Consider the following 14,764-nt stretch of genomic DNA (forward strand, 5'->3'; position numbering starts at 1 on the left):
ATGGCCGGCCAGCTTGGAGTCATGGTTGAGTTTGAGCACCTTGAGCCGTGCGATTTCTGGTACATATAGTTGTAGGTCCTGATGAAACCAATGACCGTTCTTAAACGTAAGGCTGATATTCCCTGTGAGGTGGGAGAGGAAGGGGTCATTTTCATATCCTTCTTTGATTGTGCCCAGGAGTTCTTTAGAGTAGGTGGCCCCTACGACCCTATTCTCAGGTAAGATGTTATTTTGGCCCTTGTTACTCTGTGAGGGCTTGGAAAACATTCTGGAGAGGGCGTCAGCCTTGCCGTTTTTTGATCCGGGGCGATAGGTGATGAGAAAGTTGAAGCGGGAAAAGAATAGGCTCCATCTGGCCTTTCTGGCTGAGAGTCTCTTAGCGCTGCGGATGAACTCGAGGTTCTTGTGGTCAGTTAGTACGATTATGGGGTTGGTGGCTCCCTCCAGCAGGTGTCTCTACTCAGAGAAGGCATCCTTGATTGCCAGTAGTTCTTTGTTCCCGATGTCATAGTTCTTCTCGGAGGGGGACATCTGGCGGGAGAAATATGCGCACGGGTGTAATAGCATCCTCTCCCCTGTCCGTTGTGACAAAACTGCCCCCACCGCGGAGTCCGATTCATCCACTTCGACTGTAAATGGGAGCACGGGGTTCGGGTGGATTAGGATTGGGGCAGAAGTGAAGAGGAGTTTCAACTTGGTGAAGGCCTCCTGGGCCTCGGGTGTCCAGGAGAAGGGGACTGCCTTCTTGGTGAGTTGGGTGATTGGTGCTATGACCTTGGAGAAGTTCTGGATAAACTTCGGATAGAAGTTGGCGAAGCCAATGAATCTTTGTATCTCCTTCTCGTTTTTCGGAACGGGCCAGTTCATCACAGCTTGAACCTTCCCCGGGTCCATACTTAGGCCCTCTGGGGAGATGATGTATCCGAGGAACTGAGTGGTGGTTCGCTCAAACTCTCATTTCTCTAGCTTGATATAGAGAGAGTTCTGTCTGAGTCTCTGCAGTACCCTGCGGACATGTTTGCGGTGCTGCTCGAGGTCTTCAGAGAAGATCAAGATGTCGTCCAGGTAAATGACTACAAACAGATCCAGCATGTCCCTGAGGACGTCGTTAATGAAGTGCTGGAAGGTGGCGGGAGCATTGCAGAGTCCGAAAGGCATGACCAGGTACTCGAAATGACCATAACGTGTCCGGAAGGCGGTCTTCCATTCGTCCCCAGGGCGGATTCGGACGAGATTGTAGGCCCCTCGAAGGTCGAGTTTAGTGAAGATCTTCGCTGCCCGGAGTCTCTCAAGGAGTTCTGAAATCAGTGGGAGCGGGTACCGGTTCTTTACGGTTATGTCGTTAAGCTTTCTGTAGTCTATGCAGGGAGGAGTCTTTTTTTTTCTCTACGAAGAAAAAGGGGGCTCCCGCGGGGGAGGTGGAGGGCCGGATGAACCCCTTCCTCAGGTCCTCGTCCAGGTACTCTTTCAGAGCCTTGAGTTCAGGCTCTGAGAGGGAGTAGATACTGCCAAAGGGTATTTCGGCCCCGGGCAACAGTTCTATAGGGCAGTCGTAGGGTCGGTGTGGTGGCAGCTTGTCTGCGTTTTTCTTGTCGCAGACATCCTGGAACTCGCGGTATTGAGAGGGTAGCAGATCCTTGACGGATAGTTTTGAGATGGTGTCTTCGGGTGGAAGGACGGGTTTGTGGGAGCAATTTAGCGAGCAGAACTCGGACGGGAATCGTATGCAGTGGGTTTCCCAGTCCCATGAGGGGTTGTGGGTGGCCAACCATGGGATGCCCAAGATCACTGGGAACTTCGGGGAGGCGATCAGAGAGAAGTGGATCTTTTCACGGTGATCTGGTTCTATGATGAGTTGTAGTTCGGTGGTCTAGTGAGTGGCCGGCCCCGAGGAGAGTGGGGATCCGTCGACTGTTTCCAGGTGCCTTGATTGTCAGTGGAATATTCTTTTTTCGCGGGCGAAGGTTAGGTCCATGAAGTTGCCTCCCGCCCCGGAATCTAACATCGCTGAACAGGGGAGTTGCCGCCCCTCAATCTCGATGAGGATGGGGACGATGAAGTGGGATCCATGAGCCGCCGTGTTGTTATTTTCAGGGGCTGCTGGTGGGGTTGGAGTCTGTGGTTGCTCCTTTAGTTCCGTGACGGCAATAGTCTTTCGGATCTTATGAGGACATTTGATGGCAAAATGACCTGGCTCCCCACAGTAGAGGCAGAGGTTTTCGGCCAGCCGTCTCTCCTTCTCAGCTGTGGATAGAGACCTACGTAGAGCTTCGACCTGCATAGGTTCAGTTGTTGACTGGGGGTCGCGCTGGGCGGTGGAAGAGAAGGAGTAAGTGGGTCTGTGGTCCAAGGACCAGAGTCTTTCTTTCTTCCTCTCGGAGAGTCTTTGATCTATCCGGATGCATAACTGAATGAAGTCATCCAGATTGTCCGGGGCCTCAACTCTGGCGAGTTCGTCCTTTATTAATTCGGACAGGCCTCGCCGGAATTGGCTCCTCTGTGCCGCTGGGTTCCAGGTGGTGTCTGTGACCCAACGGCGAAACTCAGCGGTGTATTCGGCGATGGAGCGTCTCCCTTGCCGCAGACTATGTAGTCGCGCCTCGGCTGTCGCACAGCGGTTGGGGTCGTCGAAGACTTGGCTCATGGCGGTGATGAAGTTGTTTAGGTTGTTCAGGAGCTGACTGTTAGTCTCCACGTATGGTGATGCCCGTGCTAATGCTTCATCCGTCAGGAGATTGACCATGAATAGCACCTTCTTTTTCACTGTGGTGAAGAGGGCCGGGTACATCTGAAAATAGATGCGGAATTGGTTTAGAAACCCCCGATACTGGTGTCTGTCGCCGCTGAATCTTGATGGGAGTGGCATGCGGGTGTCTGCAGCCGTGCCGCGGACGTCCAGGAGTTGCCTCTGTAGTTCAATAATCTCGCTCTGTTGGCTTTGGACTACGACTTGGAGCTGGGTAAATTTCTCCTGATATGTAGTACCAAATTCTTGAAGTTCAGAGACCTGCTTACGCAGAGTGGCCATTGCGGACTCCATAGTGTGGCTAATTATTCTGTCACAGTCCTACAGGCTCACCTGAGTCAGAGGACAGCTGGCTGGAGGTAGGAGTGGAGCCCAGTGGCAAGGACCGCAGGCAGGTAGTAGGTGCAGGAAGTCTGGCAGAGGCGTAGTCGGTAGGCAGGCGGTGGGTCAGGGCAGGCGGCAGTAAGCGTGGTCAGACAATCCGGATGGCAACGGTGGTAGCAGTTCAGTAGGTAGGGGCAAAGCAGAAGAGTAGTCGGTAGGCAAATCCTGGTCAGCAGTGGACTTCCAGTAGTAACAAGAGCAGCAGATGAGGAGAAGCTTGATCAAGGCTCAGGAGCTCAATAATCAGCAAGCTACAGTGCAAGGGGCTGGACTTATATAGGGAAGTACCAGGTGTGGGGAATCAAGGGTGATGAGCAAGGCTTGGCATGACTGAGGTTACATAATAGGTTTCAGGGAGGAATGTCCAGAGAGGATGGTAGCCTAGTAAGCAAGGCTACTGCCTGGGATGTGGCTGGTCACGGGTTTGAATCCCGACACTCTGAACATAGAGAGGAACTGGAAGGAGAGATAATGGAATTGGAGGTCCACAAAACTATTAAAGGGTTAACAGTCGGTAAAAGTCCAGGCCCTGGCGGCTTCACGCCTCGCTTCTACAAGCACTTTCTGGATGAGAGATCCCCTCCTTTTACTAGAATGTGTAACTCCCTAGCAAATGGCTTCTCTTTCCCTCCCCAGGCTCTGATGGCCCACATGTGTTATACCAAAACCGGTGAAAGACCCGTTAGCATGTAGCAATTATCGCCCTATATCCCTGATCAACGTAGATGTGAAGATCTACGCAAAAAATCTAGTGGACAGAATGAAGCCGTTATGTCCTCTTTGATTCATGTATATCAGGCGTGCTTTGTCCCGGGGAGGGAAACACGCGATAACACCATTCGATCCATGGCCATCATTAACAGAGCTAGCAAACTGGGGTCTCCTTTGTGTCTCTTATCGATCGACGCAGAGAAAGCGTTCGATCGCGTGGACTGGTCCTTTCTGCACGAGTCCCTGAAGGCGTTTGGGTTCGGCCCTGGTATGATAGATAGAATTTTAGCACTTTACCGTGACCCTAGCTCCCAGGTCTGAGTTAATGGATCATTATCGACACCTTTCCGTATCCATAATGGCACCAGACAAGGGTGCCCTCTTTCCCCTGTTATACATTTTGGTTATGTAATTTCTGGCTAGAGCTCTCAGGGCTAATGAGTCTATCAAAGGCCTTAGGATGGGAGACCTCGAGTCGAAAATTGCCATATAAGCAGATGACCTCCTTATCTACTGCACAGACCCGCTAATTGGCTTCCCAAATATATTGAGGGAGTTTTCGACCTTTGGAGATCTCAGCAATTTTAAAGTTAACCTCCATAAGTCAGAGGTCATTAACATCACCTTGCCCCAAGATTTGGTCAACAACTTGCAAACCTCTTTTCCTTTCCGGTGGGCGCGTTGACACATAGCTTACCTGGGCACGGTTATTCTGTCTGACTCAGCAGATTTATTTCTTCTGAATTTTTACCCCCCTAATAGAGGACATTAAAAGGGACTTAAGGGGCTGGAAGGGGCTTCCATTATCCTGGTTTGGTAGGATTCACACGCTCAAAATGAATATTCTCCCACGTATCCTGTACCTTTTCCGCACTATCCCCATACCCCTTCCGAACGCCTTCTTCAGGACCCTTAGATCTATGTTCCTTAAATTTATCTGGGCAGGCTCTTCTCCCAGGATGGGGATGAGATTTTTGGTGCGCCACAGATCAAGGGGAGGTATGGGGGTCCCGGACCTACCAAACTATCATAAAGCGGCTATCCTCTCATACATACTGGATTGGTTTCATAATGGACAAGCTAAAAGATGGATCCAGTTTGAGAAGCACGAGGTGGGGTTTCCAGCCCTTAATCTGCTCTGGATTTCTCAGTCTAAAAGACCCCCACGCCTCCCCCTATTGACCTCGGGTATTCTGAAGATATGGGATAAAATTGCAATACCACTTGGCCTTACCCAACTCCCTTAGCCCCCAAGCCCCTCTTTTTAATAACCCTGATTTCCCTTTTGGGCATGTAGAGTAAGTCGTTTTTGGGTTTAGACCTTGCAGATAACCATACTATATCCTCAGTTATGGAGAAGGGATCTTTACGGCCGCTATCCTCCATTCCGGAGGGTTCGTCTCAAGGGGCGTGGTTTCGGTACAACAGCCTTAAAAATTACCTATCCTCCTTAGGCCCCAAAACAGCTCTTGCTAGAGATCTCACCTCTTTTAAAGCGATGTGCACTCAAGCATTTCCCCCTACACATTTAGTGTCTCTGACTTACGGGCTACTTCAGGGGAAAGACTACACCTTCTCCACTTTACCCTTTGTAAGGGTATGGGAAAGAGAACTAGGGAAGTCATTCCCTGCCGACCTGTGGGAGAAGGCATTCGAGCTATCTTATAAGTCTTCTATAAGCTGCGGACTCCAGGAAAATAATTTTAAGGTTTTGTCTAGGTGGTACAGGACCCGGCCCTGTTACATTCCTTCCTTCCCACATGCCCCAACACTTGTTGGAGATGTGGTAGTGAGGAGGGCAATATGTCCCATATCTGGTGGTTCTGCAACAGAATCACACCGTTCTGGGAAGCTATTAATGATCTTCATGATTTGGTCTGTGGCAGCTCTTCTAGGTGGACACCGGAGGGTGCTTTACTCTCCATGTTCCCTAGTTCTACTTCCACCTCGAAAAAAGGTATTTTGAGATTCTTTGTCCAAGCCGCTCGCCTGGTTATACCTAGATTTTGGAAATCCACATCTGCCCCTCTCCTTAGGGACTGGCTCATCACCTTTTAGAAAATCTGCAGAATGGAGGAGCTCTGGGCGGAGGACACGGGTAATTCCAACAAATTCTTAAAAATCTGGACTCCTTGGATTTTGTTTAACCCCTTAAGGACCGAGGACGTACCGGTACGCCCTATTTCCCGAGTCCTTAAGGACCGAGGACGGACCGGTACGTCCTGACTTAAAATCTGCATTCCGGCGCCGCAGGGGTTAATCGGAACGGGACGCCGGCTGAAATCATTCAGCCGGCATCCCGTAACAACGCAGGGGGGGGGGGTCATTTGACCCCCCCGTGTCGGCGATCGCAGCAAACCGCAGGTCAATTCAGACCTGCGGTTTGCTGCGCTTTTTGCAGTTTCTGATCCCCGCGGTCCCTGACCGCGGGGATTAGAAACTTCTGAGTGCCTAAAATCAATATTGCGCACCCCCCCCCCTGCACCCCTGTATGATTTGATGGCGGCGGGTGGTGCAGGGGGGGGGTCGCAGGCAGTGGGGGCGTTGCGGGAGGCGGGCGGTGCGGCAGGCGGGATCGCGTCTCCCCCGCCCGCCTCCCATTGCATAATCGTTGGTGTACAGTGGGTATACCAGGGTGCCAGCACATTGCTGGCACCCTGGTATAAACGGCTGACATCGGTGATGCGATGTCAGCCGTTTAACCCTTTCCATACAGCGGTCCGTATGGCCCGCTGTATGGAAAAGGTTAACAGCGCAAGGAGCTCCCTCCCTCTCCGATCGGGGGGCTGCTGTGCCGATGGGAGAGGGAGAGAGCCCCCAGAGAGCCCCCCGAAGCCCCGTCCTCACCCTTCCCCGTCTGCGAAGTTGTGGCAGACGGGGAAGGTTCCCATGGCAACGGGACGCCTGCTCAGGCGTCCTGCTGTCCATGGTGCTGAACAGATCTGTGCTGAAAGCATAGATCTGTTCAGTGTAAGTAAAATACAGTGCAGAAACCTATATAGGTTCTGTACTGTATTTTACAGACATCAGACCCACTGGATCTTCAAGAACCAAGTGGGTCTGGGTCCAATTTTTTTTAAAAAAAAGTGAAAAAAGTTAAGATAAAATAAAAAAACATTTATCACTGAATAAAAATAAAAATAAAAAAATACACTAAACATATTAGGTATCGCCGCGTCCGTAACGACCTGATCTATAAAATGGTCATGTTACTTTTCCCGCACGGTGAACGCCATAAAAATAAAAAAATAAAAACTATGAGAAAATTGAAATTTTGCCCACCTTACTTCCCAAAAAAGGTAATAAAAGTGATCAAAAAAGTCGCATGTACGCCAAAATAGTACCAATAAAACCGTCATCTCATCTCGCAAAAAATGAGACCCTACTCAAGATAATCGCCCAAAAACTGAAAAAACTATGGCTCTTAGACTATGGAAACACTAAAACATGATTTTTTTTGTTTCAAAAATAAAATAATTGTGTAAAACTTTTATAAATAAAAAAAAAGTATACATATTAGGTATCGCCGCGTCCGTATCGACCGGCTCTATAAAATTATCACATGACCTAACCCCTCAGATGACCACCGTAAAAAAAAAGAAAAAAAAGTGTAAAAAAAGCAATTTTTTGCCATCTTACGTCACAAAAAGTGTAATAGCAAGCGATCAAAAAGTCATATGCACCCCAAAATAGTGCCAATCAAACCGTCATCTCATCCCGCAAAAAATAGACCCTACTCAAGATAATCGCCCAAAAACTGTAAAAACTATGGCTCTTAGACTATGGAGACACTAAACAATTTTTTGGTTTTAAAAATGAAGTTATTGTATAAAACTTACATAAATAAAAAAAATTGTATACATATTAGGTATCGCTGCGCCCGTGACAACCTGCTCTATAAAATTACCACGTGATCTAACCTGTCAGATGAATGTTGTAAATTACAAAAAAAAAACGTGCCAAAAAAGCTATTTCTTGTTACCTTGCCGCACAAAAAGTGTAATATAGAGCAACCAAAAATCATATGTACCCTAAACTAGTACCAACAATACTGCCACCCTATTCCGTACTTTCTAAAATGGGGTCACTTTTTTGGAGTTTCTACTCTAGGGGTGCAACAGGGGGGCTTCAAATGGGACATGGTATAAAAAAAAACAGTCCAGCAAAATCTGCCTTCCAAAAACCGTATGGCATTCCTTTCCTTCTGCGCCCTGCCGTGTGCCCGTACAGCAGTTTACGACCACATATGGGGTGTTTCTGTAAACTACAGAATCAGGGCCATAAATAATGAGTTTTGTTTGGCTGTTAACCCTTGCTTTGTAACTGGAAAAAAAATATTAAAATGGAAAATCTGCCAAAAAAGTGAAATTTTGAAATTGTATCTCTATTTTCCATTAAATCTTGTGCAACACCTAAAGGGTTGACAAAGTTTGTAAAATCAGTTTTGAATACCTTGAGGGGTGTAGTTTCTTAGATGGGGTCACTTTTTTGGAGTTTCTACTCTAGGGGTGCATCAGGGGGGCTTCAAATGGGACATGGTGTCAAAAAAACTGTCCAGCAAAATCTGACTTCCAAAAACCATACGGCGCACCTTTCACTCTACGCCCCGCTGTGTGGCCGTACAGTAGTTTACGGCCACATTTGGGGTGTTTCTGTAAACAGCAGAGTCAGGGCAATAAAGATAGTCTTGTTTGGCTGTTAACCCTTGCTTTGTTAGTGGAAAAAATGGGTTAAAATGAAAAATTAGGCAAAAAAATGAAATTCTCAAATTTCATCCCAATTTGCCAATAACTCTTGTGCAACACCTAAAGGGTTAACGAAGTTTGTAAAATCAGTTTTGAATACCTTGAGGGGTGTAGTTTCTTAGATGGGGTCACTTTATGGAGTTTCTACTCTAGGGGTGCATCAGGGGGCTTCAAATGGGACATGGTGTCAAAAAAACTGTCCAGCAAAATCTGGCTTCCAAAAACCACACGGCGCACCTTTCACTCTACGCCCCGCTGTGTGGCCGTACAGTAGTTTACGGACACATATTGGGTGTTTCTGTAAACAGCAGAGTCAGGGCAATAAAGATACAGTCTTGTTTGGCTGTTAACCCTTGCTTTGTTAGTGGAAAAAATGGGTTAAAATGGAAAATTAGGCAAAAAAATGAAATTCTCAAATTTCATCCCCATTTGCCAATAACTCTTGTGCAACACCTAAAGGGTTAACGGAGTTTGTAAAATCAGTTTTGAATACCTTGAGGGGTGTAGTTTATAGAATGGGGTCATTTTTGGGCGGTTTCTATTATGTAAGCCTCGCAAAGTGACTTCAGAGCTGTAGTGGTCCCTAAAAATTGGGTTTTTGTAAATTTCTGAAAAATTTCAAGATTTGCTTCTAAACTTCTAAGCCTTGTAATATCCCCAAAAAATAAAATATCATTCCCAAAATAATTCAAACATGAAGTAGACATATGGGGAATGTTAAGTCATCACAATTTTTGGGGGTATTACTATGTATTACAGAAGTAGAGAAACTGAAACTTTGAAATTTGCTAATTTTTCCAAATTTTTGGTAAATTAGGTATTTTATTATGCAAAAAAATTAATTTTTTTGACTTTATTTTACCAGTGTCATGAAGTACAATATGTGACGAAAAAACAATCTCAGAATGGCCTGGATAAGTCAAAGTGTTTTAAAGTTATCAGCACTTAAAGTGACACTGGTCAGATTTGCAAAAAATGGCCTGGTCCTTAAGGTGAAAATGAGCCCGATCCTTAAGGGGTTAAGGGTTCTAGCGAATATCTCAATTGGTTGAACAGAGATGTTGCTGGTCCCTAGGGAGATAACTGCCCCCTAATTCGATTTTTCACTCTCTCATGCCTAGATGTTAACTCCGTTTGAACTGAGAAGTATTTATAGATCGGATCATTCAATCTGGAATTCATTTTATCTGATTGCTTCTCTAAGTCTCTTGTCATGGATTCCTTTTTCCTTTCCCCCCTCTTCTGTTTCTGTCTTTGTCATTTGTTCATTGGTGTGCGTATACGTCAGGGCTCTTGCTCCTAGGCACCTGCTAATAAGATTATGATATGCCATTTAACTGATAGGAATGATCGCTGGTTATGCTACTCTGTGCATTTTACTTATTCATTGTATTTATGACAATCTGATTGTATAAATTTACTTGTACACAGCCACGACTTGTAATCGGGCTGTTTTTGTCTTTTTGATGTATTGTTCTTTTCTTGGCTCTCTCGAATAAAAGAATTTGAACAACAAAAGACAACATAGACAACATTGGGTGTGTGACAAGTGATGAAATCACGCATTACATGTTTCACTCCTCCTATCTGCAGCCACTTGCTGCATACATTTAGTGCACAAAAATAACAATGGCCACACTTATAATTTCCTCTGGATTATTTGCTCGTGAGCTAGGTTTCCACCTGGGGTTTGCTGAATACACTTTTAACCAACTTATCCTTGAGGGCTGGGCATTTTCTGAATGTGACCAAAGGTCGCTGGCTAGAAAAATTGCTCAAAGATGGATCCCCTTTCAAAGGGTCCCAGTTCTCATTGATAACTCGCTTAATCACTTCTGCAGCGGGACTGTATTTTAAAGCGAAGGCGAAGCGGGATGGGTTCTGGTTTCTTTCCCTTTCCACCAGCAGGGAATTTCGGTCAAGTTTGGCTGCCCTGCAAAGGGCGGCTGAGACGGTTCTCTGCGGGTAACCCCGATCTAGAAGCCGGTCCCTGAGTTTATTGGCCTGTCTATAAAACCCGACGTCTGTGTCATTGATCCGTCGCTGACGGACAAATTGTCCGTATGGGACTGACCCTTTCACCGACGGCGGGTGAAAACTAGCCTGGTGGAGGAGCGAGTTAGTCGCAGTGGGCTTGCGAAAGCCCGTGGTGTGTAATACACCATCTCTCACTATAACGTGCACATCCAGAAAATCAAGCGACCCACCTCCAGAATTGACGGTGAATCGCATGTTCATCTGGTTGCGCGTATTGAGATAATCCACGAATGCGTGGCAGGACTCCTCCCTGCCCGACCAGACAAGAAAAATGTCATCGACATAACGCAGAAATAAATGTATAAACCGCAGAAAGGGGTTACCCACCGAGAATATGTAGGTCTCTTCAAATACCGTACAGATGAGAAAAATTAGAGTGTGACAATCAAACAGATTACCTCTTCTGGAAATTTATCTATAAGAGGATCATGAATGAAGGGCACAGAAGGGCGCCAGAGGTCGGACGGAGATTGGAGGAAAAAAGTTTTTATATATTTTGTGCTATGAAAGATTAAGCGGAAGGATGTAGGAGAGAGGGATATAGCAGGCTGCCAGTGTAGGTTGATGTGAAGTATAGGCACTGTCACAATTAGAATCGAGAGCAGGAAAAAATATATCAACCATAACCACCCGAAAAAAAGGTGTCCGGCGCCACGCACCCCTACATGTATAGTAGTAGCTGATGGAAGCTATTATATTGTAGATGGAACTCGCTAATAATAGATAAAATAAAGAACAACCATGCAGATATAGATGTATACAGGGAAGTAAATAGGCAAACACAAAGGTGCAGGATACACACCCTAAATGGAGGGCCTTATAATGATTCCTCCGTTGAATTGCTTCAAACAGCAATAAGATCAGCAATATATTCAAACTTACTTCACCAGGGAGGAATCCAATAGGATAAAGCTCAAGACACCTATTGGATATTCCCCCCTCGTCTGGATCGCAAGTAGAATGGTAGGATGAAGCAGCAGGTCCACACTGAGATCTTCTTGTAACTTCCTTTATTCAAAATACAGGCAATAGGTGGGCTCAACGCGTTTCGGGGTCTATTAAGCACCCCTTCCTCAGGAGCAGCAGTGTATACAATATTACAATTGCTGTCTATATATAGGGATAGACATGGCAGACAAACAGATCCACGCTTGCAAGAAAGCATCACTTCCGGTTCCTGTATGGACCGGAAGCGATGGTGCGTTCCACCATCCACGTTCTCAGGTAGGCTGAATCCCAGCCCTCGATTTGAGGAGTGGGATGCAGCCCGGGGGCAGTTCTAAACCCGTAAGATTCACCACTATGTCCATAGTGCGAGTGTTCGGGGTAGGGTCTTTATTTTCTATTGTCGCCAGGAGACCTAGCATTTTCGTCTCATCGATTTGCGGACCTCTTTTGTTTTTTCTTGAGCGTCCGCCACGCCCCCTTCTCATTCTTTTTCTAAAGGGGTGGGATTATTAGGTGGATTGGCTCCATTTGCCTCTGACAGACTCAAATCTGTGTCTGTAGCCCAGAAATCATGAGGTCCTCGGCGTGGCATCCGCTTTGGCCGCGTCCTTTTCTTTCCCCAATCGAACACACGGTCAAGCTCCTAGTCGTTTTTGTCCCATTGTGGTACCGCCAGGTACTAGGTACCGCAATGGACACGCCGGTGTCATGCACGTTTGCGAACCTGTGCCTGGCGGTATTTGAAGAGACCTACATATTCTCGGTGGGTAACCCCTTTCTGCGGTTTATACATTTATTTCTGCGGTATGTCGATGACATTTGTCTGGTCGGGCAGCGAGGAGTCCTGCCACGCGTTCGTGGATTATCTCAATACGCGCAACCAGATGAACATGCGATTCACCGTCAATTTTGGAGGTGGGTCGCTAGATTTTTGGGATGTGCGAGTTATAGTGAGAGATGGTGTATTATACACCATGGGCTTTCGCAAGCTCACTGTGACTAACTCGCTCCTCCACCAGGCTAGTTTTCACCCGCCGTCGGTGAAAGGGGCCGTCCCATACGGACAATTCGTCCGTCTGCGACGGATCAGCGACACCGACGTCCGGTTTTATAGACAGGCCAATGTACATAGGGACCGGTTTCTAGATCGGGGTTACCCGCCGAGGACCGTCTCAGCCGCCCTTCGCAGGGCAGCCAAACTTGACCGAAATTCCCTGCTGGTGGAAAGGGAAGGAAACGAGAAACCATCCCGCTGCAGAAGTGATTAAGCAAGTTATCAATGAGAACTGGGACCTTTTGAAAGGGGATCCCTCTTTGAGCAATTTTTCTAACTAGCGACCTTTGGTCACATTCAGAAAATGCCCAACCCTCAAGGATAAGTTGGTTAAAAGTGTATTTAGCAAACCCCAGGTGGAGACCTAGCTCACAAGCAAAAAATCCAGAGGAAATTATAAGAGTGGGCATTGTTCTCTTTTTGCACTAAATGTATGCAGCAAGTGGCTGCAGATAGGAGTGAAACATGTAGTGCGTGATTTCATCACTTGTCGCACACCCAATGTTGTCTGTTGTCTTTTGCCCTTGTAAAAGATTCTCTATTGGAAAAACAATCTGCCCACTTTTTGAGCGTATCCGTAAACATGCCAATTCTGTTTGTTCAGGGAAAGGATGACCCCGTTTGATAGAGCATATTCGAGCCGCCCACGGCGCCCGTCCGCGTTGTCTTTACTTTGCGGGAGTGGAACAAGTCCGACCCATCCCCAGGGGAGGGTATCGGCACAGTCTGCTCCTGCAGAGGGGAGCAAGGTGGATCTTACTCACTGGAGCCATGGGAGCAGTGGGGCTGAAGGACAAAAATTACATGTCGGTTTTCCTTTAAGTGGGACAATGTGATATGCATTTGTCTCCCTATTAGGGTACTTTCACAATTGCGTTTTTCTTTTCCGGCATAGAGTTCCGTCACAGAGGCTCTATACCGGAAAATAACTGATCAGGCATATCCCCATGCATTCTGAATGGAGAGTAATCCATTCAGTTTGCATCAGGATGTCTTCAGTTCAGTCGTTTTGACTGATCAGGCAAAAGAGAAAACCGTAGCATGCTACGATTTTATCTCCGGCGAAAAAAACTGAAGACTTGCCTGAATGCCGGATCCGGCATTTTTTTCCATAGGAATGTATTAGTGCCGGATCCGGCATTCAAAATACCGGAATGCCGGACCCGTCTTTCCGGTCTGCGCATGCGCAGACCTTTAAAAATGGAAAAAAAAAAAAAAAAAAAAACGGTTCCGTTTTGCCTGATGTCACCGGAAAAACGGATCCAGTATTGCAATGCATTTTTCTGACTGATCAGGGATTTTTCTGACTGATCAGGATCCTGATCAGTCTGAAAAATGCCTGATCAGTCAGAAAAAATGACATCCGTTTGCATACAATTTGCCTGATCAGGCAGTCAGTTCAGGCAACGGAACTGCCTGCCGAAATCAAGCAACGCAAGTGTGAAAGTACCCTCAGGTAACTCATTACTCCATGACCATTTATAAAGTTAGATCCCTTGTTGCTGAGCGATTGTTTTCATATGCCAGATGATAGCGTATCGTCACCGCATAGCAAAACGCACCATGATAGTGAAATTTGCATTAACTTTTGGTACTGGCTTGTATGTTTGTCCTTTTCTGTATTTTCATGGTTTTAATGTCACTAACCTGCGGCGAGCAGCTGCTGCTGATGGTCCTGGCTGCAGAGCGCCACCTCTATAAAGCGCAACAAGGAGCGATGACGTTTACAGCGGCCAGAAGAAGCGCCACAGTATGCGCAAAACGGTCGTAGCCGCTACCATCTGCAACAGAGTGTCCGCCCGAGCATCCCGCATGTAACTTTTCCTATGAAGGAATAATAAAGAAGAAACCTATTTGCTACTTCGGCGAGTGCCGCATGTTGCTTTTATATCTTCTCTACATTGTTGCATTTTAACCAGCTTCTCCTCTAACTGCTGAGCACCACACACAGTTTTCATTTACCTCAGTGTTGGCGATTGGCTAGAAGTAGTGGCTGGATTGAAGCCTGAATTTGTAGCAGTGCCGCCGCATTCTTTTCTTATTCCATAATGGACACCTTAAAACATAATTATTATTTTTTTTGTTTAAAAGATGCTATTGTGTTAAAGTTAAATAAAGTATACATATTAGGTATCACCA

At 46.6% G+C, this 14,764-nt stretch overlaps 1 protein-coding gene across 1 annotated transcript in view; it reads left to right on the forward strand.

Moving 5' to 3' along the window:
- Positions 1-3,976: 3,976 nt before the first annotated feature.
- LOC122927093 (la-related protein 6-like) overlaps positions 3,977-14,764 on the forward strand; it is a 97,995-nt gene continuing 87,207 nt past the window's right edge. The window contains exons 1-2 of the mRNA XM_044278677.1: positions 3,977-4,109; positions 10,428-10,551. Of these exons, the coding sequence (XP_044134612.1) occupies positions 3,977-4,109; positions 10,428-10,551 (257 nt within the window). The remainder of the gene's footprint in view (positions 4,110-10,427; positions 10,552-14,764) is intronic.

This window comes from Bufo gargarizans, chromosome 1 (assembly GCF_014858855.1).
Source record: "Bufo gargarizans isolate SCDJY-AF-19 chromosome 1, ASM1485885v1, whole genome shotgun sequence".
Classification (NCBI taxonomy): Eukaryota; Metazoa; Chordata; class Amphibia; order Anura; family Bufonidae; genus Bufo; species Bufo gargarizans.